Raw genomic sequence first — 25138 nt, 5'->3', positions numbered from 1 at the left:
AACATTTGACTTCTGTAACAACCTTCTGGTTTTTAGAAAGCTTGTGCAGAAGTTTCAAGAATGAAGCATTTTGGCAAAGATGTCCCCTGTAAGAAGACTGATATTCATATCCAAAATCATAGAATGGCCCAGGTTGAAAAGGAACTGTAAGACCATCCAGTTCCAACCCCCTGCTATAGGCAGGGACATCTCCCTCTAAACCAGCTTGCTCAAAGCCCCGTCCAGCCTGGCCTTCAGTGCTTCCAGGGAGGGAGCATCCACAGCTTTACTGGGCAGCCTGTTCAGTGTCTCACACCCTCACAGTGAAGAATTTCTTCCTAATATCCAGTCAAAATCTACCCTCTTCCAGTTCCAGAGTCCCTGAGATCCACAGCTATGGTTTAATGATACGTTATGCACAAAGAGAAATTCTGCTGAAACAATTTGATTCAGAAGCATTACATCAGCCTTCATCTTAACTCTATTAAGCATGTTAGATACACAAAAAGTTATTTAGAAGCTACTTGCCTATCCTTCCATTAGGGAGAGTATGAAATATTCAGTTCAGCCTGAACTCTCACACGTTTATTTAAGGGATTCTTATTGCAGAGATTTTAGAGGATATTTTTGTATTGCAGTTGCTTTAAGTTCAAAGGCTGTGGGACTTGTTTGGTTGGTTGGTTTGTGCTTTTTGTTGTTTTTTTTTTAAATATGAACAGGACATTTCAATTCACTGATCTCAGTTTCACAGCACTTGTACAAAAGGTTTAGAACTGCATCCAGCTTACTGGCAATAACACAATTTCCTTATCTAAATGTAAATGAAATTTATGTTTCCCATCAGTAATAACAAAATTATCAAGGGATAACAAGCAAAAGGAAAATATGTAAAATCCAATAGTGATTTAAGTGCATGTATGATATGACTCTATTGAGGTCATTAACCACAAGGTCACAGCAGATACAATTTTATAAAGAACAGCAATGCCAAAGAAGAAAACCTTGTTTTCCCAGAGGAAATTCAGTGCTACTTCACAATTATTACATTTTTCCATCAAAATGAGCTACGTTCACTGTGTCCTGTTATGATTTCCTTCTTCCTCAGCCTCTGTTAGAAAATGAAAAAGCAGCATGAAAGAAAGCAGACTGACACTAGAACAAATTAATTATGATGCTCTGAAATAGGGTATTGGATTATTTTTTCTTATATTAGTGATAATACAGATTTATTTTAAAGAACCCTACCATTCCTACTTCACTGAGACTGGAGAGGTGAAAAGCATATTTTGTTAAAACAAGAAATAATTTCCAGAGAGAACTCTGTATGCCATTTTTAGAAGCATCTTCAAATAATTCCCATTCATTTTCACCCTAAGATAGCCCAAAAGTAGCCCACAGTCTTAGAAAAGACTCCCCTTAGAAAAACAGAGTATCCAATTTATTCCAATATTCTCTTCACCCCCAAAAAAGTCAAGCAAAGGAAAAATACATGCAGAACAAACCTCTGTACAGAGGTGACTCTGCAGATGGAATTCAAGTTAGCAAGCAAAGCCTCTTCATGTGAAAAGTGAAAAAGGTAACATGAATATGCATGCTCTGCAGACGTGTTAAAGAGAAGTGTAATTCTGTAGTTGAAAAGGTTACAAGTACTCCTGCTTTCATCTTTTAAAAGTACACTGAATAGAAATCATAGGCAAGTTATAAAAAGCACGAAGGTTATGAAAGGCCTGGCCCTTGCTATACTGATAACAGTATATTGGACAAGCATTAATCCTAACCCCAAAATAGTAGTAGCAAACAAACAATTCACTACTTTCTCAGAACACTTTCTCTGGTTATTATGCTATCAGGTTATCTGAGTTGAGCTTGAAGTAACAGCTGTCCGAGGGCCAAGGCAAAGGAAAATGGCCAATGAATTGCAATAAGTCACTGCTCAGTGCACTTAGCAATGGGCTGGACACAGAGAGGCAGTAGCAGATCCACAGACATCAGTATTCTAGATGAGGGGACCCCTTAAGGCCTCCATTTCTCTTCTGCTGTGCCAAGCCTATCATCACATACGCACTCTCAGTCGGTTTATGCATTGAACCAACCCAGCTCCTTCTCCCTTCAACATATGCTTTAATTCACTCTGTGTGCCCTCATATACTAGTGGGATCTCAGGAGCGGAGGGAAGCCAGGAAGACAATCAGAGCTCCATTAATCCCTAGGCAGCAACTCAAAGTGAAGTAGTACACACACACGTCTTTTGAGGACGAGGAACTAGGATGCAAACCAAACGAGGGACCAGAAGCTAATGAGCATGTAATCAGTGCTGAAGGGCACGCTGCACAGTCTATGACTTTTTTAATGCCTGCTCTTTATAGTGTTTGCAAATTAACACACAGCAGGCTGGTGGGAATCTGAGTCATCTAAGGACTAAAATAAATGCATTCAAATGTCAAAACAACTAAGAGTTCCAGTTTTTAGGAACCACATTTTCAATGGCAAAATAAAAGAAGTTCCAATTCTAACATGCCCCATTTTGACCCTGTTAAAATCTAATGTTTTATTCAATAAATAACACACAGAGTTATTAGTTGTGCTACTTTAAATTTGGTTTTAAATCCTCATTGAGCTCATCTCTGTGGATATTCAGAATCTACTAATTAATTGAATTTATATACAGTAAAAAAGCAATATTTAGTAACAGCTAGGAAATAAGAATTCAAAAGAATAAAAGATTCAAACGTAGGTTTTTGTTTTGCTTTGCTAATGGAAAAATATTTCTGATTTTTAGTGCATTTTCCTTTGACATGGAAGAATGCTGATGCAAAAGCAAGTACTGGAACTGTGAGGAAAGAAAGCACTGAAACTTTACTCACACTGCTGCTTTGTATTTTAAACATTCAGATATGAGGCAGTGAACCTCCGGCTTTTTCCAGTATGGTGCAACTGTGGGCTTCCCCTGCAAGAAGAGCTCCATATTGCCTCCCACCCTCATTCCTTAGTAGCTGAGCAACTACAGAGTAAGACAGTTCAGCTAACTCTAAACAAGAAAGACAAGTTTTCCATCTGACCAGTTTACTGGACTTCTCTTGTCCCAGGAAACACAGAAAGTGCACAAATGGGTACAGAAGCACACTTGTGACTTGTTCCAGAACAGCACAGAATAGCACGGTGTCAGCAGACGACCAGCCAGGCTTAGGAGCTGCTCAGAGCCTCAATCCTATGATACAAAAACAAAACAAAGCAAAAAAGCCTGCTTCCTTTCCAAGTGGAGCACGTCTGTTATCCACCCAATCAAACTGGAGCAGTAACATAACGTGATGTCGGGGTGGAAGGTGAGACGACCACAGGGTCACCCCTTCTGGCAGAAGGACGGGCCTAAGCGGACTACAGCAGCAAGGGACGCAAGCGAGGACCAGAGCGCTGTCTCTGGCATCCCGGGATGAGGTAAGCAAGGCGAGGAGCTCCATCTAGTGAGAGCACCAGGCACACATCGGCATGCTCGCATTCGGAACCTCCACCAGCGTCATGCCGCAAGGGACGAGCAGCCAGGCTGATGTGAAACTTCCCCGTGTTTTATTAGTCCTCAATTTCAGCATCCTTCTGCTCTGAGGAGATCACAGCACATTACTCTTACTCCCCAAAGCACTGGAAGAACGATCTAGCACGATGGCCCAAAGCACCTCTGCAGTGAAGAAAGATGACTTCTCTTCCCAGGTCCAGTGTTATTATTAAAAGCAACTGCTTTATTTCTGTTTTCCTCTCCCAGTCTCACCATGTTACACACTGAACACGTCTGGAAATGTACTGCCATTTGAACATACTGCACATGCAACATTTCACCCCTCTCCTCAAAAGCTATAAATCAGCATCATCAGCTCATTAATTTTTAAAATAATCTACAAATTTGCATTTCAAAACATCCCAAAAGTTTTGTCAGACTTCTTCAAACATAGATGAAAATGTTAATTGATATAAACAAAGAGATACAAGCTTCGATGTTCCAATATTCCAGAATATTTGCAAGAATGAAATGCAGCATAAAAAGTCAAGCGGAAAGTTGTCAGCTTTTGAAGGGCAGAGACAAATAACAGTGTACAAGAAGGAAAAAAATTAAGAAGAAGATTTATATTGTGAGGATTAAACATTTCATAAGCAAAAGACAGCACTGAACAACTACAAGCCTATAAGCAATACTTACATTAGCCTTGAGAAAAGAGCACCAGGCAGAAAATGAGGCAACCTCAGAAGAAAGCAGAAACCAATAACTAGCAGTACTTCCTACACAAAAAATAAAAGCTGTTTCTAACTCTGTTCTGAACTGTTTGAATTCATTTTCAAGACTGTTTTTCTGAGGACGGGAGCAGAACCCATGCCAAAGAATGTGAGCTGTTTGGTTACTCAAAAAGGAGCATTTAGTTTGGGACGCATCAGGAATGTTTAAGGGAGCATTTTTTCTGGTTCTTTCCAAGTTATTACCAGGACAAATTCCAGATTATTTGGACTAAGATGGAGGAGAATAAAGTGATGAGTAACTATATAAAGGCACTTAGTATTTATTATTGCACACTAGCTTTGGAAAGTAGTCAGTGTTCCTAGCCAGCACTACATGAACTCAAAAGATTCTGTATGTTCATCCAAATCAACCTATGCAGGAATTAACTGTAATTCCAGAGAAGAAAGGCCACCTCATCCAAGCACTAACTGCATTCAGAATTCCCTCTTGCACACGGTTTCTGCAGGATGGCCTGCCAGGGATTTCCACAACGTGAGAAACAGACTTCTGTGCTGCTTAGAGAACATGGAGAGATGGCCAAGGAAGCCTGCATGTCAGTGAACAAAAAAAGACTCTCACCGAATGTCCACAGCAGGCATATCCCACCCATGGTCCAGATGCAGCTTTGGACAGTGTGGCCCTAGAAGAATTGTGATTTTTTACCATTATGATGTGATTTTCATCAATACTTTCCATGACTGCATGAAAGCCTTGTGCATTACATGCTACATGCACTCGTGTCACCTGGTGAGTACAATGCTGTGACTGTTGTCAATATTCCAACCTATCTACACGTCTGCTTGTGAAGACGAGTTCTCTTGTTACTAAGCAGACATGGAAGTTTTCTTCTTTCTTACACTTGTGCTTGTGTTATTTTTTACAAATTTAACAACTTAACAAGCTAACTGTGGAAGAAAGATCCAGAATTCTTCTGTAGTGCTGACAAATTCTGTAATTTCCAATATGTCAAAAAGCTCCCCAAAATTATAAAATAATTTGCACTATGTTTCTATGAGCAATTTGATTGCTCATTTAAATGAGTTAAACGTGTCTTGAAGGTGAAAATTAACTTATCTGTGCTGTTGCAAATCACAACAGCATTCAACTGAAACCTAATTTATGATAAGCTCAAGTTATAATATAACTTGAGCAAATAATTTTGATACTTTGGCTAAACACAGTCCTGTGCAGCAATGGTTTCCATTTTGATAAAGGAATCTGAGAACTGGTATCAAGATTTTGGCAGAGATATTCTCCATTTTCAGTCAACATACGTAAATGACCTGTGAATTTTCAAAGGGAATGTATACAACTGTAATCAGCAAAGAAAAATTTGGTCACATCTCTTACTTAGTTTTCTATAAGACCTACCTTGACAGAAAAAATCTCTCACTTCATAATCGTGCCTTATTCATGTCATCAGTTTCTGCCATTTGTGAGCAACTATTTTCAAGAATGAAGCACAGAAGATTAAAATTTCATTAAAAATCTCTGAGGAACAACTTGAGAACTTGCTAAGAATTGCAAGCACTTCCACTGAACCAGACTGATGCATCTGGATGCACGAGGAGACTGGGCTTGCTTAACTTGGAGAAAAGTAGGCTCCAGGGAGACCTCATTGTGGCCTTTCAGTATTTAAAGGGAGCGTATAACAGGAGGGGGAATGACTGCTCACACGGGTGGCTAGTAACAGAACCAAGGGGAATATTTTTAAACTGAGACAGGGGAGGTTTAGGTTGGATATTAGGAGGAAGTTTTTCACTCAGAGGGTGGTGAGGCACTGGAACAGGTTGCCTAAGAAGGCTGTGGATGCCCCATCCCTGGAGGCATTCAGGGCCAGGCTGGATGTGGCTCTGGGCAGCCTGGTCTGCTGGTTGGTGACCTGCACACAGCAGGGGGTTGGAACTGGATGAGCACTGTGCTCCTTTTCAACCCAGGCCATTCTATGATTAATTTCACAAAAATAAGGTCTAATATCCACTAGTTTAATGGTTTTGTTGCCTTCTTGTTTTTCAAACTTGTAATGACTTTTTAAAAATTAAATTTTGTTACTTACATACATTAATTACATTATATATTTTATCTGGGGCCCAAAACAAATCTTCTTCACTCAAGATAATTCCTCTTCACTCAATGTGACCCAGGAAAGCCAAACTGTTGGACATCCTTGTTCTGTGTAGAAAAGCTAATCTGCATTAACCAATGGCATGAATTCATAACACAAATTCAGCTGCTCAGTAGCTCCTGCCATGTGCAAGGAATTGCATATGCCACAATAGGAGACTACTTCACAAAGAAGTGAGTTCCCAAGCCAGAAGCCGGTGTGAAACAACAGATACTGTGTACATCCTACCTTATTCCATGGTAGTAACATTTCTAGGAAGACACATCTTCAATATCAGTAATTAACTTGAAAAAACATTCTACAGCTAACCAATTTAACTTAACATCTCAGCTTTTTGCAGATTTCCAGGAAAAAGCACAGTCCCACATCACAGCTGTAAAAGAAAGCTTGTTTACACGGACACACAGCCTTACTGACACAAGTCTTGCCAAATCCTGTAAATGAAGACACTGAAGACGTTACCACTTTTTGCTGCCTGCTTAAACCTTCTGCCAAAGAGGGCCATTGCTGCAGCACAGCAAGCAATCTGTTCCTGCCTCACAGTCAACTGTATTTGCTTTCTGGAAATGTGAGTTTGTGCTACATCCCATTTGTAAACTACCCCAGCTGCACGGCAACCATACGTGCTGTTCTGACAATCTTTGTCCAGCAGCCTAAGGAGAGGAGCAGAACAGAAAACTAGACATTGAAACCCCATTAACTGCCTTACCAAAACTTAGCAGGGTTTGTTAGCCAGAACCTTCAGGAAGATTAATTAGAACAAGCTTTTAAAAGTTATTAATTAAACCATAAATAGAATTTTAAAATGACTGTAGAACACTTTTGTTTAATTTACTTTCGAAGTCAGCTAAACAAACAAAAGCCACTGCCAAATACAAGTATCCATAACAGATCTCACTGTGGGTTAACTAGGACACTTGAGAAGTTTGTTCACGTTAACATCTCAGAATGTCCATGCTGCTCATTTGGAATATTTTTTTTTCCTGAATGTTCCTATGTATGCAAGCCCAGAAACTGCTCCTCGTTTTTCCTGAAACGCCAAAATGCAGCAAAGACAGAGGGCTGTGTTCAGCGCTGGGTTGGAAGGTAGCAGTGACAAAGTGTGAAGTGAAAGCATTCCAAGCAAGCATTTTGGTGAGGTATTCAGAAAAATGACAAAAATGGCTCTGTTGCTTAGCTCATTTTTCACTGAATTACTTAACCAGATGGAAAGCCAAGCTATGTGACCTTCTCTGCCAAGTCAAGTCACATATCTTTTTTTCTTAATAGAGTTTAAAAGTAGAAATAAGTCTGAAACGACAAGGAAAACTTTTGATGAAATCTCAAGGTGAACACATTTTCTAAAGGGTGATTGCAAAGGCCATTAGACACACAAAACAGATTTATACCAACAGCTCTCAGATTTCCTCATAATATTGATCATTCTGATGCTGGAAGTGCACATTGCAGGCCAAATTCTTCTTCAGTAAAGTCATCTCTTCAGTACACCAGAAAAAGAAAATCACATACCTAGAGAACTTAAAGGAATAAATAAATGCCATAGTTAAACTCCTGCTCTGATGAGAACCACAGCTTTTGTTTTCAGTCTCAGCTTCTATAGTTAATGTTGGGTTCTGCTGTGCTTTCCATACCTGTATTCCCACCTAACAAAGCTCAGAGCGGATCAGACAGCTCATATAGGCTCAAACTGAACTCACATTTACATGTCAGAAGTGACACACACAAATGCTAAACAGCTAAATCACTCGAGCTGCCTATTTCCCTACTTGTCTTGAACAGCAGCATATATCGGCTCCCAGTTCACTGTGGGCAAAAACACCTTTCTCTGGGTACTGTCTAACCACAGTTAAGGCTTCAGTAGGCTTTGGGATACAACAGATCTTACAATTTTATCATTAAAAAATTGCTCAATTTTAATTAACATTTTTAATTTTCAAGACCAAAAAAGGAAATTTAACAAACAGATCTAATAGCACAAAATAGTGATTTTCTCTAAAGCTGTGAAACCTTTCACAGAGATATCAGCTATGTTACATTATTAGTCAAGTCTATAGTCCTTCACACATCTGTACAAACCTTCAGCTATGTGAATTCTATCTTTACTTGGGCAGGCAAATCAAACATCTACTGTCATAGATATTTATAGTGCTGGGATTTTAGGACCTATTTCTGAGAGGTGACAGGCAACTACTTCTTCCAGTGTAACAGAACGTTCAGGTTACAGAGCTCATGTGTGATCAAGGATCTTGTAACCAATGCTGCAAACCACCACCAAAAAGTCAAATTCTCATCAATAATAAAAGGTGCTTTACATAGTGGGTATAACCATATCCCTTGAAGCCAAACTAAGCATCCAAGGAGTCCTCTGTCACCAAAGGTAGAAGCAGTGCAGTATATGTTTCATCACGAGAATTTACAGCAGTGTGAAAGCAGAGCAGGACAAGCCTCACCACAAAGTATCATCCAGGGTACAGGCAAAATATTAGCATAAAGTAACTAAGAATAAATCACAGATGGACAGTGGGCTTATTTATGTTTAATATTTGTTCAATGTTTTATCTCTGAAGTGATTAAATACTCAAAGAAAAGCAGTCAGGATAAAAACGGCAAGTTTTACCATTACTGCCTGTGTAACAGCAACCTCTTTTCCCTGCTACAATTTAAGTGGAAGAAGTACAAGTTTTATTTTTTTTTTATTTGTTTATCTTTAAATCAGAACCAGGCAAAGGATTTTCTCATGAGCTTTCCAGGAAAGCTAACTTCTGGACCAAAACCAAATAGGAAAACGTCATCAGGAACTGAGAACAATTCATTAAGTTATGAGTATGCAAAGACAAGATTTGGATGAGACAGCGGTGAAAATTCTTACGTAGCTTTCAATTTAGCAGATCACTGCAAGTAACAACCACCTATCACATAACAAGAACCCAACTGAATTCAGAGCCCAGGCATTATGCAGAACATACAGAGCACTCTCAACTTCTGTCTGACTTTCATACACTCATCTTCAGCGTAAGGAACAATACTTAAAAGCAGTCAACATCCACAAACCCACCTGTCCACAAAACCTGCACAATTTGCTCCAAAAAGATCATTTCATCAGAATTACAGGATTTTGTTAAGTCCTTTACAAAGCATTGGGAATGGCATACATTTCCGTGCATACTGGATCATTCATAGGGTTTACAAGAGACACAGGTCTAGACATAGGCACAATACAGGCTACCTTACGTTAGCTATACACACCTGGAATGTATGTTTATCTACCTGTCCAACAGCTGTCTCTCACAGATTATAGCCTGTTATGTCACGGAAAATAGAACTGTTTCACATGCCAAGCACAGCAGAAGTGTTGCTCCATTCACAGCAAAGCCATTTAGGGAACTAGCATGGGCATCACCTGCATTTTTCCAGATAAGCTGTCCCTGTTAATGATTAAAGCTGTCTAGAACTGTAGTTTGACCAGTTTGCTCTTTTCTACTGCCCTATTGGAAAGATGTTGTACATTTCCACCTTTTTCCACCATCCAGGCAGTGTGAACAGGAATCAGCAAACTTGCAGCATATCCCCAGCTCTGCTAATAAATGGCAGTTAAACAAGCTAATAACAAAGTTTGAATAACACAGAAAATAACGACTGACTTTACCTGAGCAGATATCCCCAATCTGGGGGCTTCGAGGTTGTTTCACTTCAGAGAAACAAATTGGTGAAGTCCAGTATTCCATCAGGAGCAATTTGTTTACTTACAACAAACATACATGTGGCAAAAGAGGACAGAGTAGAGGGGGGAAAAAAAGATGAGACAGAAAAAAATCCAACTCTTCTTCCAAGATATTTATTATCTGCTCTATGAATCCAACTATGCAGTTTATATTTGAGTCAAGAGATGCATATTAATTAGTTAGCCTGTGAATTTTATGAAAACCTTTGACCAATTACCCACAGATGCACGCGGGCAGTGATGTGATTTATTCCTGGAAAGTCTATTTGTCAGGTCCACATTTCAGAAGCAGCATCCCTCATCCTCAGGCAAATAAATTTTGCCTTCTGTGGCATCCTTGCAATAATTTTGACTTGTACTGGGACTGCTTGAAGCAAAGCATTTTACAGAGCAGTCTTATTTTTGGAATTAGATTGTATAAAACAGCGTCGTGATACTGCCTGAGGAAATAAGCAGAATGCCTAGTGTACCGATTTGCGTTTAAGAAAAGGTTACTTTTGTGTTTGGGTATTTTTACCAAGGAAACTTAGTCCAACTTTATAGGAATTGCTTTTAAAAAAATACCATTTCACTAAACATTCTGAGTACTTATAGCTGCCATTCACTAAGTACGACACGGTGTTTCATTTTGTTCAGTGAGCTTCAGAATATTCCTGCAAGTCTTTTCTCCACATTGCACCTGAAAAGCCCAGGGATAGAAACCTTTCACTGACTCTTATCCAGTGCCACAGAAAGTGACTGTTAGATTCATATGCACAAGGCAGAAAACCTGTATTCTATCTCCATGCTCAAAAGACTTTGTACTTTTCTTTTTTGAAGATGAAAATTGAAGCAATAAACAACACTTTGGCTCAGCACATTTAAACCTTCAGTGAGTATTTTCAAAAATCCATCAGCATAAGTAAACATAATGTTTCGTATAAGATTTCAGAATCTATTACTGTTATGGTCAGGAGAAAAGGACCGAAACATGAAAAAGACTTTTTGTTTAAAGAAGCAATAAACATTTGCAAAGGCTGCAAGTTTCTCTTCTGCATGGAAAGTTAAAAAAGGTAGAGCAGCTGTTAAAGATCAGTGAGTTTAAATCAGTGCCTTCCTCCACAAAGAGTGGCTGAAGTGCTAGAAATAAAATTAAGGAGAAACCTAATTCTGCATCACTGACTACAGCCTTCCCAGCAAATATCCAGCCACCCTCCCTTTGTATCACAGAATCTGTAATCTCCACTATCCTTGTTGTTTTTTTAGCTTAATAAAGTACTGAATGCCCTTGAATTTCCTATGGGCTTGTTGTGAGCAAAACCTTCCTCATGTTAAAACAGCAGGTATACTCTTCACTTAGGTGCCATAAAGCCTGTAAGTCAGATTGCTTTATCTGGTAATTACCAAGCTGCAGTCTTTACTTTAACCTCAGTCAAAGAAGACATCTTTATCAGCATATCCACAGCTGCTAAGCAGGAATGATAAGTTTCACAGCTTCCAAACCTGTCCACATCATTTGAATGTACTATTCCACAGCACTTTTCAAAACAATGAGCTTCAGCCAGCTAAATCCATTGCAGGAAGCAGGAGCAATTCAGTCCTCCCAGCCTAAATGTACTCTTAATCATTATTGTACATGCATGCTTCTCGGAACTATGTCATAAACGCATGTCAAACTGAAATTATTCTGGAAACACAATAAAACAAACAGAAACATGTAAAGAAATGGAGTGACAGAAGTCACAATTAAAGTCTTTATACCTTTGATTAATATTTAGTTTAGGGCTGCAGCTCAGCAGAGACTTCAGAGTATTTACTTTTACTTTCCCCTTCACATGACAAATAATTCTTGGGGTTTCACCCTTCCAGTTAGGCCTTAAAGCACACCTCCCCTCCAAAACACTGCTATCAAAAGTGATACTTCAAATAAACATCATCAAACTGGTTTCCACTTAAAGAAATGTGATAATATTTAACTAAGCTTTTGCCAATTTATCTCTAACATCCCATACTTTGATGCCAAATGTACAAATATAACAGAGATAGGACATTTTCCCTCTGCAGACTTCAGTAAGTTAACATGTCTTTCTAGTTTCTTATGTTGCAGACATGCTTTATCCAAATACTCACTAAAAATGCATTCATATAGAAAAGGATCAAACCCAGAACCCGAATGGTGAAACTGCAAACCTTCTGGTCCATGCTAAACCTCTGCAGCTCTTAGTGGGCCTCTTACAGCTTTCCTTGGGGTATGCTATTATAGTGGAACCCACCTCACACAAAGCGGAAACCAGACACAGAAATGTGCAAAGCCTTTGAGGTTCAGCCACCAAAGAGGAAAGTACAAGCTTCCTATATTTGAGTTGTCACTACTTCAGAATGTCATTACTGAAATTCTTTAAGACTTTTTTTTATAACTCTAAAAGTCCTTCTGGTTGTGACTCTGCAAGGCTATTTCTGTGCATCCACATAAAATAGTTTCCTAAAGCTTTTAGTTCTGACATATCAGAATTTCGACTAAACAGATCACCAGAACTGAATGCTTATGGCTTTCAGCCACACAAAACACCATTGTGGTTTCTTGCCCCTACTAAGTACATGTGTTCCACCTATACTTTCAATTCTACAAGCTCTATTGCAGAGAAGAACCAGTTAAATTGCACGTTGTTCCTATTACAAACGAATCCTGTCCTAAAGCTTGACCCAAGCAGACAAAATTCACAAAATATGATAAACGTATTGAATAAATTCAGTATCCAGGTATAGTCCTGTAAATGGAAAATAACAGCACTGAAACAAACGGAGTTACCATGGCGAAGAGTCTGGAGTAACTGGGAGCAGAATTTGGCTACCTGGCATTTACCCACTTTACTAAACTTGAAGTCCTGGAAGGGCCAGACAGCCAATAACTACATACTTTGTGAGGAGAAATGTCTAGAAACCCAGCACACAGAGGTGAAATGAGGATAAATGCTTTGCCTCCACGCTGAATTTTCTGCATTTTGTTAGTCTAAGCCAGGCCATGGGTATTCCTGTAATATGCCGTGAATATTTTCAGCACGGAATTCCATTTCTTTAAAAATAAGACATGATTCATACCAAATTCACATGGCAGGCCCTGGAATTTTAAAGCAGCTTGCACGTAACGTGCAGACATGCAGACCTTCCAACGACTTCAGTTAGGATCTCACTTTCTAGAGATTAAATATAGTTGTCTCAACTACGGACAGAAAATACTTGTGGATTTAGCATTTCTTTCTGCACCCAGCTTAAGTACTTAGAAATAAATATATTAGGTGCTCAGATCTGAGCGGGGAGAAGGCTTCTCACAGCAGCAGCCACTTCAGGCAGCCGCCCCAGCACCTCACGTGTGGCAAAGCACGCCTCATGGACGGAACGTACTCAGAAAAGTCCGCCAGAACTACGGCAAGCCCGCGTTCACCGCCGGTTCGCACCGCAAAAGTTGCCAGAGCCGAGAGGAACCGCTCGAGAGCCGCAAAGCTGGGAGAAGCTCTCCTCTGCCGCACGAGGGAACGCCAGCAGCCCGCGCTCCCCAACACGCACCGCCGCCCGCCCGGCCGAGCGCCGCGGCTGGAGGAGCGGCGGCAGGAGCGCGGCTCCCCGCCCCGCAGGTGCCCGCCGCACGCGTGCCGCCCCTCACCTCGGCTCCTGGCGGCGTTTTCTCCCGGCCGCGACCGGTGGGGGTCGGCACCTCCCGGCGGGTAAAGCCGCCGCTCTGCCCGCGCCCGCCTTCCCTCGCCGCGCCTCTCCCCGCCCGGCTGAAGGCTGCCAGCGAGCGGGACGCCGGGACCGGTGCCCCCGCGCGCCCGCCTGCCCCCTGCGAGCGCCGAGGGCGGGGGGAGCCCCGAGGCCGGGACAGCGGCTCCTTGTCATAGCCGCGAGTGCTGCCAGCGGAGACGTGCGGCAACGCGCGCCGAGGGCGCACCGCGGCGGCTCGGTGCCGGCCCGCTGCCCGGCGCCGCACCGCGAGGCGGCCGCCTTCGCTTCTGCTCGGGGCATTCCCGATGGGGTTCGGTGAGACGACGTGAAGCCGGTGTCCGCTGTCGCCGCCCTCGACAGCCCCCAGCCCGTGGGTTTGCAGGGGGCCGCCCTTTGTCTTTCGACATCTTTCAGGAAAAACTTCTTGACAGCAAGGGTTGTTAAGCACTGCGATAGGCTGCCCAGGGAGCACGTTGAGTCACCATCCCTGGATGCGTTTAAAAGCCATTTGGATGTGGTGCTCAGGGACATGATTTAGCAGTCAACTTTGTTAGAGTGAGGGTAGGATGGTTATGTTGTGGTTGGACTTGGTGACCTTGAAGGTCTTTTCCAACCTGAGCAATTTTATGATTCTTTCTCATGCTGTCTGCATGGCCCATGGCTTAATGGCCAGGTACTTAAGTGTCCTGAGCTTCAGGCTTGCCTAGTTATGCATGGCTGGCAAATGACGTTCCTTTTTCAGACTGCCACCATCTCTATTCGCAACAGGTTTAAAAAAACATTGGGAATGGAAACTGCAGCTGCTGTAGGAACTGAGGGGGGAGATGCTCTCCCCAGCCCTGCCCTTGTACAGTGCGAGCTGCAGCATCTGGTTTAGGTTAGATATCAGGAGGAAGTTTTTCACCCAGAGGGTGGTGAGGCACTGGAACAGGTTGCCCAAGGAAGTTGTGGATGTCCCATCCCTGGAGGCATTCAAGGCCAGGCTGGATGTGGCTCTGGGCAGCCTGGTCTGCTGGTTGGTGACCCTGCACGCAGCAGGGGGTTGGAAGCGGATGATCATTGCGGTCCTTTTCAACCCAGGCCATTCTGCGATTCGATGGTCTGAGCGACAAGCGCACGACCCTCCCAAACACCGCTTTCAGCGCAGCCAGCGGCCGTGACGTCACCACAGAGGTTAGGGCGCCCCCTCGCGGCACACAGCCGCAAAGCGCCTCTCTCGCCCCACCCTCGCTCTGCGCGCGCAGCCCTCTCGCCCCGCCCACCTCCGCGCCCGCCCTCCCCGCGCCGGCGCTGATTGGCCACCGTCTTCCCGCTTCCTTCTCCCCGGCTGAGAACCCGCCATTTTGAAAACCTTGTTGATTCCGGGAGGGGGAGAGAGAGGGAGAGAGCGAGAGCGAGGTGAGAGCGAGCGGGACGCGGGGCGCGCGACTCAGTCTGGCAGCGCCCCGCCCCTCCCCCTCCGCGCGCCCTCCCCGCCGCCACCCGCCGACCCTGCCGCCACAGCCGCCACAGCCGCTCCCGCTGCAGGAGCCGGTGCTCGAAACGAGGTGTGTCCGCCCGCCATGGCCGCACCGGGCCCTGCAGAGCGACCGCGTTCTCTCCTCGGGGCGGAGGGGGGGGGGGGCGGGCGTTCGCCGCGTTCGTGCTGCGCTGTCTGGCGCCATCGCGTCGTTCGGGCTGCGCGCCGGGACGGGCGGCTGGCGGGGCTGGTCGGAGGCGGGAGGGGCCCCTCCTTTCTCCCCTTCCCGGCCGAAAATATCCCCGGTGTAACTCTGAGAAGCGGATCTCGGCGCTTTCATCCCTCTCCAGCCCTCCTCGCCGGTCTGGGCGTTGCCAAGGCGGAAAGTTCCCAACTTTCTGTTCTTCTGCGCTAAGAGGCGGGGAAAGGCAGGTTGGGCAGAGCGATCGCTTTTTCTCAAGAAAAACCGGAGGGTTTTGTTGCCTGTACCCCGCGAGAGACATTTTCTGGGCATTTTGCAAGGAGGTGTGAACTTTTTCTCCTTCATAGTGCAGCCCGCGGTTCCCGTCGCCTGTTTGTTTCCTCTGTGTGTTTCCGAATGTTTCACAGTTTGGGAACTGGTGTGTGGAAAGTGCTGATAAACCTCTTCAGCAGCTGCAGAACGAGCGACAGCTTCTGAGTTACGTTAGGTGCTGCGTATAAGCAGGGTGTTTGAGTTCGTGTCTTCAAACATGGGAACGCCCGCAGCTTCTGCAAGGGTGCTGTGTTCTCATGGCTCTGCCCACTGCTTTCTACAGAACTGCACACCATGTCTGCTGTTGCTTCCTCTAAAGAAGATACGATGTCATCTGAAAAAGCAGATGAGAAACAAGCTGAGGCTGAAAGCAAAGCTGAGGAAAGCGAGGAGGATGAGGAGGAGGAAGAAGAGGAAGAGGAAGAAAAGGGTACGTGTCATGGAACCATAGAATGGTTTGGGTTGGAAGGAACCTTGAAGATCATGTAGTTCCAAACCCCTGCTATAGGCAGGGACACCTCCCTCTAAAACAGGTTGCTCACAGCCCCATCCAGCCGGGCCTTGAGTGCTTCCAGGGATGGGGCATCCACAACGGGCAATTGTACTGCAGCATCTCCTAACAGCAATTGTACATCTCATGGATCACAAATCATTTTCCAGTAGACTAAAACAGACAAGACTAGAAATAACAATACTATATTCCTTAGGAAACAATGGAGGGATTACCAGCATTTTCAGTTCGTACACTAGGGATTTTTTGTTGCTGGAGAAACTTCTGGAGATTTTAAGACATATCATCCTGTATCAAATCATTATCTGAAAATTGAGCATTTTAATTTTATTTTTTTTTTTTTGCCAGTAACACTTTGAGTCAATACACACTTGCAAAAGATAGACAAGTGGAAATAACCCTGGCATTGCTTTAGAATAATACAGCTATCATTTGCCTACCAACTGATAATTACTTTTTTGGGTGCCACAACTTATTTGTAGTGGTGAAGGAATTCCATGTGACTTATTTTACCAGCGGAAGTCATGGTGATGTTGAAGAGACAAGCAAGATAGACTGCATCACGTATGTGAAGAGGGTAGTGAAGGCATAGGAGATGCGATGAAGGAACTACTATGCAAAACTGCTGGTGTTAAATCTCTAGGCAACTATTTTGCAAATGAAAACATCTGTGCAAATAGAGCTGTGGTATGGCTAGTGAAAACCATGTCACTGATGGTTTTGTGTTCTTAAAGGAGCAGAGCTTTGTCTTTAGAAAAAAGTAGTAGAAAGGTTATGCTGTTTTAAGAACAATGGAGTAATTTGAACTAGCTTTTTACGAGCAGCTGATTGTCTGTTCACAAGTGTGTTTTGCTGTGTTCTCACCAGGTATGTGTCCAGATTAATGTTTGTGCACATTATAAAGCTGCTTTTCTATGTTAAGGCCAGAGCAACACAATGTGCTAAGGAAAGTGTGATATGTGATATGAGGTCAGGTATCTTACAATGAGGTATTCATGTTTGTGAAACAGTGAGGCTTTTCTCTTGATGTAGTATTGTTAAAGTAGCTATATGGAATGTATCCATTAAGCCAATCTAAACGTATTCATAAAATGGTTTTGGGTTGGAAGGTACCTTAAAGGTCATCTAGTTTCAAACTGCTTACTGTGAACAGATTCCTTCCAGTAGAAGGAAGAAGTATTATATTAAATTATTTGTAATAATGTTCTTGATAGTTTGGAAGATGTTTTGTGCTCTGCAGAGTGCTGCACAGCATGTCTGTGTGTGATTCGGTACAGTACCACTATCCTTATGTATCTGCATTTTCTACTGATAGCATTCTGCTATGTGTTCTCCATTCCACTGGTGGGAAGAGAAAGAGGCTGCAAGCAAGCTGGATTCTCCCTTTGCCCATTTGTTAGCTTTCCTGTAAAGAACTGGAGTAGAGCTGTGCATCTGGGGGCTGGAGCAGAAGGGGACAGAATGAGCAGCGCAAGTAACATCTGCTCTGTACCTTAGAAAGGTGAAGAAAGGAGAGAAGGCTGGATTTCTGATAATGCATGGAGATGCCATCTTCATCGTGAGATGAAGATCCCTTTAGGAAATGTCCACTGTCCACCTTCAAGGATAGGTTGGATGTAGGATTGTAGTTAAGGACCAGAGACTCAGATCTACAGCTCTGTAGAATCCTATCGACCTTTATCCAAAGGTTTGGAAGTCTTATAATGCTTGGTTATATTGTTACCCTTTTTTGTTTTGCTTTTGCAATGATTCAGAGGTGTATTGCCTATCACTGCAGTGGAGTTGCTGATATAATGAGAGAAAAAAAAACACCCTGTGTTTTGCAGAAAAGAGTCTCATTGTTGAAGGAAAAAGGGAGAAAAAGAAGGTAGACCGATTGACCATGCAAGTGTCCTCGTTACAAAAGGAGCCTTTTACAATTACACCAGGTAAGCTTGTCCTTTCAGGTAAGAATTATGGGTGTTGAAATGAAGATGAAACCTCTCAAAAGATCAAATTGTTATCTTGTAGGTGAGACCTAACTTAACTGAATCACTGTGCGTTTCCGAGCAGTAAGGCTGTTATAATTATATGAAAACTGTCTTTTATCCTACAAGGTCACATTAAACAATAGAAATTATATAATCTGAATAGGCTTTTCAGTATCTAGCTACCACTGTTGTTGGAACATCTAGACTAAAAAGAAATGCCAAGTCTGTTAGCCGTGTTACAGGTAATTTCAAGTAAGGAAAAAAAGCCCTTATCAGTGCCTAGTTGATAGGGAATGACCTCCCCAACACTTGACTTGATGCTCTGCAGAAATAACTTCTTTTACATTAAAAAATATGTATAGATAGAATATATAGGTAGATGGATATTTGAAGTTGTGAACAGATGGGTAAATAAGAAGGTGATTTCTTTGTGGTTTTTTTCTTTTGTTTGTTTCAGGAAAAGGACAAAAACTTTGTGAAATTGAAAGGATACAGTTCTTTCTGAGTAAAAAGAAGACAGATGAACTTCGGAACCTGCACAAACTCCTCTACAACAGGCCAGGCACTGTGAGAACTTAAAATCTATCTGTATAACTAGTAATTCTCATGCATGGTGAAAAAGTTTATCCTATAGGCATTGTTTTCTTCTGCATTTGCACATATAGATCTACTTAAGTGTCATTTATTACAAACTACTCTTGAAAATTACTGCCAAAGGAATAGTTACTCGAGCCCATAATTCTTCTAATTTCTGTAAGCTACTCTGAAAATCTTGTGGAGAGGGATGCTGAATTGTAAGCCTATAGAATGTAGATTTCCCCCTTCCTCTCCACTCCAGGTTAGTGATCACTTTATGCCAATGAATTTGCAATAGTTCATGGCTGACATGCTAAAACTGCTGATGTACATGGAATATTTTGACTGTAGTCTGTATAGTTACTTTGAATACAGCTGTGTCTTACTGCTTCATTTATTCTGTGGTACCTGCACTCGTGGGTTTCACTACATTGCTACCTACCTAGTCATTTTCTCCACAAAGCAATAGAAAGCAAAAGTATGTCAATACGTAACATTTTAATAAGTGATTTTGTCATATTTGCCTAAAATAAGACTGAACTGAAAGTTTAATTAAAAAAAAAAGATATGCTCTCTCTTATATCCAAGGATCAAACTCGATCCATAATAGCAAATAGTTCTTAGTGCCTATTACATACGATTGATCATGCCTTAAATTTCAGAATACATCTGGCCCATTTTCTTTGCTACTAGGAGTGAAATGGAGATGGAGTAATTAAAGCAGATTCAACATTATCACTTCAATGCACTTTATTTTTAAGCTCTTGCATTTTAGAAACTTAAACAGCTAGCACAGAAATGAGGAACTGAGTAATACAAGTACAAATGATGGTTAGAATATCTGAAACCACTGCTGCAAATGCTGTGGTTGTTTAAATGACACAGTGAAGGTCTGTGATCTCAACTATTCAGGAGGAAAAAAACAGTGTATATTCATTAAAATCTCTGAATTTTGGTATTTATTTGGTGTGTCAGTTAACAAATCAAGTATTTCTGGCTCTGTATACAGACATTTGGATTGTTTTGCAGTAGAATTTCATCATTTGATGGGAAAAGTGGAATGACAACCATGTAGCTTTCTGATCAAACTGGATTTTTAGTGCAAGTTGTGAAACTGCATCCATTTATGAAACTAGTGATGCTTTTATATCATCTTCTGGTAGAGGTACTGTGAATCCCTCTCTCCTCCTATGGCTCACAGATCTGAGGAGTAACTGACTGAGGAGTCCATAACGTTTATTGGCTATGTAGTGTGTCACTAAGGCACTAACAGCTCAGTAACAATTATCACCAACTACTAAGTAAATTGCTTATTAACACAGTCAGCTAATGGGCACGCGACTATTAGCAGTTTCAGAATTACGTGCAAAATAATGTGATTGGAAACTGATATTTAACACTCTTCAGTATTATGAGTTAGACAGAAGTGCTTGCATTACTTAAGACAAAATAGTTTACTTCAGCCTCAGTTGTTCTACAAATAAATACCAATACAAATAATTTTCTATCTTATATACAGATGATCCATGTAATAAAACAACATTTTTCACGCTGTTTTTGAGCTTACATAGATTCCTGCTGTCTTAGCTCCTTAATAACAGATAATTGCCCTTGGATGTATTATTCAGGCAGCCTTCTGGTTTCCTGCAGAGTTCTGATGCTCCTGTGAGACCTGTTGCTTGGGGAAATCAGGCAGCATCACTTGCTAAAGTGACTGATAGCTGGACAACATACTGTGAGATTACAAGATTCTGTTCGTCGTGGAAAGTTTCTCTCTTAAAAAACTGTATCTGTTCTCTTTCTAAACCTTTTATTGTAGCACTTGTATCCTGACCTAAAGTGATAATCACTGATAAATTTAGAGCCTTGTCTTGTAGAACAAAGTATGTCCATCATTGACCAGAGTCACAATTTACAGAACTTTTAACAGCAAATTTGTGGTTTCTAACTATAGAATATATATAAAAATATTTCTAGTCCCAGAAAATTCTGATGATCAGATACTTTAAAGATTGACTGTATTTGCATAACTTTTGTGAAAGCTGTGCCTCTGAGCTAGAATAGAGGTGAATATGTTTGCATATAAGTAGGTACCATTTGGAAATACCAGTAGGAGTTCATGGAAAACCATATTTAATCAGAGTTGTAGGGATTTCAGAATGCCATTTAAGGTCAAGGAAATCAGATGGTGTTTTGTATGCATGTTCTATATGTGCTTCAGAAAGTAGGTAATGTTTAATAAAACATGCTGACACATCTGCAGATTTTCTATAGGTACTGGGTAGAACACAAGGAGCTTAGCACTGGTAAAATCTTAAACTAGTGGAGGAACACCAGAAAGAAGATCTGTAAAATTGTTGAAAGTAGTTGCAGGTTGTACTTGGTAACATTATAAACATCTCATAACATTTTTGGTTTCTTTTAAACTTTTTTTGTGAAGAAGAGATGAACGTCAGGCTTCCTGTGATCATTGTTGCACAAACATGTTTTGCATGTACTGTATTATTTATAAGCTCCAAACGGCAGGTGATTTTTCCATGCAAGTTATTAAAAGAAATTAAATTACCAAGATCCCAGGAACTTAGTTGTAATTTAGCTGTCATGAGAAAAACAGAGGCATAAGATGTAGAAGTGAATGTTCATTGGGTTTTTTATATAGCTGCTAGTTTTCATCGACGGTAAGCTGCAAGATAGAACAGATTTTTCTTCTATGAGAAGTTAAACATAATTGGATGAAGTCCTTTAAGCTGCATGTAATAGAAGTTAATCTGTGTTCTATTCTAGGTTGCTTCCCTAAAGAAGAATGTGGGTCAGTTCAGCGGGTTTCCATTTGAAAAAGGAAGTGACCAATACAAAAAGAAGGAGGAGATGTTAAAAAAGTAATGATCTCCATTGCTGCTTCATATAGTCTGACTCATGCTGTACCATCTTTTTATTTGCAACATTTGTCTTTACAGAATTTACATTACACTCCATTCGTGGTGCAAGCTTTCATCTCACTGTGCCTTAAAACCTTTCTCCTTCAGAATCAAAACCCATTTTTGCTTAATGTATATTAAAAGCACAGTATTATTCCTAGAATTGCTGTGAGATAAATGTAATGATCTGGAGCATTTAGTGTAACAAAGTGATGTTTTTTGTTTTGTTTGTACTGTTTCTCCACATAAGCTATTGCCCTATTAACAGAAAAATTTGCTGCAGATTGGCTGTAACTGGAATGAAAAGGGTTTGAAAATAATATAAAGCAGTAAATCTGGTCATAACAAATCAATGTCGGGTTGTAGGCATAGATCAGTTAAATGTTGATCTGTCGTTTATAATGTGTTACTAAATACTTTGCATTTTTTCTTCCTTTTTTTCTCTCTCCAGATTTAGAAATGCAATGTTGAAAAGTATCTGTGAAGTTCTTGATTTGGAAAGATCAGGAGTCAACAGCGAGCTGGTAACCAGAATCTTAAACTTCTTAATGCATCCAAAGTCTTCAGGCAAGGTGAGATGCAGGTTATGCTTGTTTTGAGAACTCTGTCCTGGCAAAAAAGTGCAGCTGCCTTTATGCTTCAAAGCACTAAACAGAATTCATGATTAATATGTGAGCTAATTAGGGACAGCCATTCCCAAATTCCAGTAGGCAGCATCTGCTTTGTGGCTGAGTGGAAGAGAACAGACACAGTAGTATCACATAATGGCAGTCGGTTTTTAATCTGTAAGCAATGCCAAACTAGTCAGACTGTTGCTCAGGAAACTTCAGTTTAGTTGCAGCAAACACTGAGAAGTAGTATGTACCAAGTCAGCATGCTGCCTTAGGGATGCTGGTAGTCTGAGTAACAACAAAATGCAGTTTTGTATAACCTCAAGAGTTGTCAGCTAATCTGCTGCTAGAAGAAAAAGTGTACTTTTATGGGTAATGTAAAGTTTCCTTGTTTGTGCTTCCCTGATCCCTAACTGTGGAAGATTTCTTTGATTAGGGGAGTGAAGGGGATGCTTAGCTTAAAAGTGAAATTCAGTTTCATTTTATTCTGATTTATCCCTGTGCTTTGAATTTCTTCTTAGCACAAAATGTGGTATAAGAATAGCGCATACAATTGGCCTGGTTTTTTGTTTTCATGATGCAGACCTCTGTACTTACTATTTTATTTTTTTTTACTATTATTTGAAGGAATTTATATTTTTCTTTAAAACATTCTTTTGCATTCTGTTGCATTCTTTTGCATCCCTGGCTTTCAGCCATTGCCGAAGTCCAAGAAGACACCAAGCAAAGGTGGCAAGAAAGAACGCAGCAGTACTGGAACAACGAGGAAAACGAAACGCACCAAGTGTCCAGAGATCTTGTCAGATGAATCCAGCAGTGAGGAAGATGAAAAGAAGGAAAAGGATGATTCTTCAGAAGAGAAAGAAAGTGAAGAAGAGGTAATGAGGGCTCTTGCATTGTTTTTTTTCAACATAGGGCTAAGAACTTTTCTCTGCAGTTTGTCAGAGTGATTGCTACTAATTGTTGATTTGTGGAACATGTGAGGTTGGAGAGGTTTAATGTTTTACTAAATTAACGGTTTCATGTATAAAACTTATAAGAGAGATCTTGATTTCTTAGTGCCTTAAGGTTAGAGAATTGATAAGATAATACTAAGGTTCTCATTTTTGTTCATACACCCGTACAAAACCATTTGCTGCTTGTCAGATTAGGGCAGTCAGAATTTGAAGTGTAATTGATGGGATTCTTACATCACCTGTGAAGGTTTTATTTAACGTAATCTTCATTTTAATAGTAAATTCTCAGTATCTTTTCCAGTGAGAGTATGTTGGTGTTTGTATCTGTGTATGTAGGGTTTGATTGGATACCTAGAAGTTAACTCTGAGGTGAGTACAGGTCCCTGACTCAACTAACTGCATTGTTTTCAGATCTTGGTTCCACATTTCTTCTGGATCTTATTTTCTGATTTCTCTTTTGGGCTTCTGTAGCCCAAAAGCCCTTCTGTAGAGCTAAAGGAGGCAACAGAACAAGCAGCCTTACGGAGATCCCTGTGTTTTACAAAGTGTTCTCCCTATTTGCTGTTCTGCTGTATATTCATTGAAACTTATTTCAGTCTTCTATAACATCAGAGAGATAAAAAACAACAACAAAACAAAAAAAAAATCCAGAAAAGCCTTCCACTGTGCATTCAGTTTCAGTCCTGAATGTAGTTAACAGAACAGGCACAAAATGCTCTGGTGCAGATGCCACTGGTTTTGTCCATATGTCTGAAGTGTGAAAGAAAGAAATGAAAGGAACCACAGGCTCCATCTCATCCTGTAATTTCTTTTCAGTGGGACTTCCTTTTTAGCCATAACCAAAGCCATAGAACAAACAGCAATTAGTTAATTGGTGTCAAAGGAAATTATTTATGTGGCCTACGTAGCCTTTGACTCCAAACTGAGACAGTTATTTACTTGGGTTGCATTCCCTCTATTGAAGTGCAGGATTGGCAGACTAAGTAAATAGTCTGAGCTATAGAAAAGCTGCTGTATGTAAGTTGAACCATTAATGCAAACGCTTTTACATTTCAGAGGTTCTCATGTTAATTTAAAAAGAAGCTTCAAGGAAATTCTTTGCATCTCCATAAAACAAACATAATTCTGAGTTTGCATCTTTCTTTTCCCCCAAATAGTGAGTCAAAAGAGGGCAAAATACTACAAGTGAATTTTATATTTGTTTGTCTCTTCAGCAGTACAGTCTTCCTGCTGTGAGGGAAGGAAACATGGCTTTCAGGGGCAGGAATCTGCTTTTAGAAACTTTCTCAAGAATTCAGCTATTTAAGAAAAAAAAAAAGTAGACTCTGTTGATCTAACGGAGTCGTCTTTGCCTTCTTTCAAAAGGCAGGAGGAGTTGATGACCTCCAGGCAATAACCTGGTGTACACTGAAGACTTTGGAAGTTGAAACTGACTTGCATGGAATAAAAGTGTAATTATCATGCAAGTGCTCGTATGCCAAATTAGTTTGAATATAGGAAATGGTGAAGTGGAAAATGTCTACCTTTGCAGAGCTTTAAGGTTATACCATAAAGAAGGAAAGAAAAAAAAAAAAGGCTAGGATTATATAACGTTTAACAAACTACAGGCTGTGTTTCCCCTGCTCTTTTGGAATCTCAGGCTAAAGTAGTGATGAGCTTCTCTTGACTGCAACAGTATTCTATTGCTTTGTTTTTTGATCTTATGTACCCAGAAGGAAAAGATATCTGGAATACTTCTGTATGCTGAAGGAACATAATTTTTTTGAAGCTTAAATATGTCTGCTGGTTGTAACCTCTGATTCTGTCACTAGTGATGGAGCTTTATCAGGAACTTA

General features: G+C 41.0%; 2 protein-coding genes across 5 annotated transcripts in view; one reads left to right on the top strand and one right to left on the bottom strand.

Moving 5' to 3' along the window:
• The window catches only part of RNF144B (ring finger protein 144B), an 85924-nt gene extending 72070 nt beyond the window's left edge, over positions 1-13854 (bottom strand). Inside the window, exon 1 of one of the 2 annotated variants that reach the window (XM_048940683.1) lies at positions 13730-13854. The gene's annotated coding sequence lies outside the window, so the exon portion shown is untranslated. The remainder of the gene's footprint in view (positions 1-13729) is intronic. The other variant, XM_048940687.1, reaches the window with a different exon arrangement.
• Positions 13855-15059: 1205 nt separating this feature from the next.
• DEK (DEK proto-oncogene) overlaps positions 15060-25138 on the top strand; it is a 45078-nt gene continuing 34999 nt past the window's right edge. For 2 of the 3 annotated variants that reach the window (XM_048940679.1, XM_048940681.1), the window contains exons 1-7: positions 15212-15335; positions 16045-16191; positions 18099-18200; positions 18700-18809; positions 21603-21697; positions 22188-22308; positions 23043-23225. In XM_048940679.1, coding sequence (XP_048796636.1) covers positions 16056-16191; positions 18099-18200; positions 18700-18809; positions 21603-21697; positions 22188-22308; positions 23043-23225 — 747 coding nt within the window. In that variant the 5' untranslated portion in view covers positions 15212-15335; positions 16045-16055. Of the gene's footprint in view, positions 15187-15211; positions 15336-16044; positions 16192-18098; positions 18201-18699; positions 18810-21602; positions 21698-22187; positions 22309-23042; positions 23226-25138 lie in introns of those variants that run through there. The other variant, XM_048940680.1, reaches the window with a different exon arrangement.

Source organism: Lagopus muta, chromosome 3, assembly GCF_023343835.1.
Source record: "Lagopus muta isolate bLagMut1 chromosome 3, bLagMut1 primary, whole genome shotgun sequence".
Classification (NCBI taxonomy): Eukaryota; Metazoa; Chordata; class Aves; order Galliformes; family Phasianidae; genus Lagopus; species Lagopus muta.
This window is presented reverse-complemented; position numbering and strand designations above follow the sequence as displayed.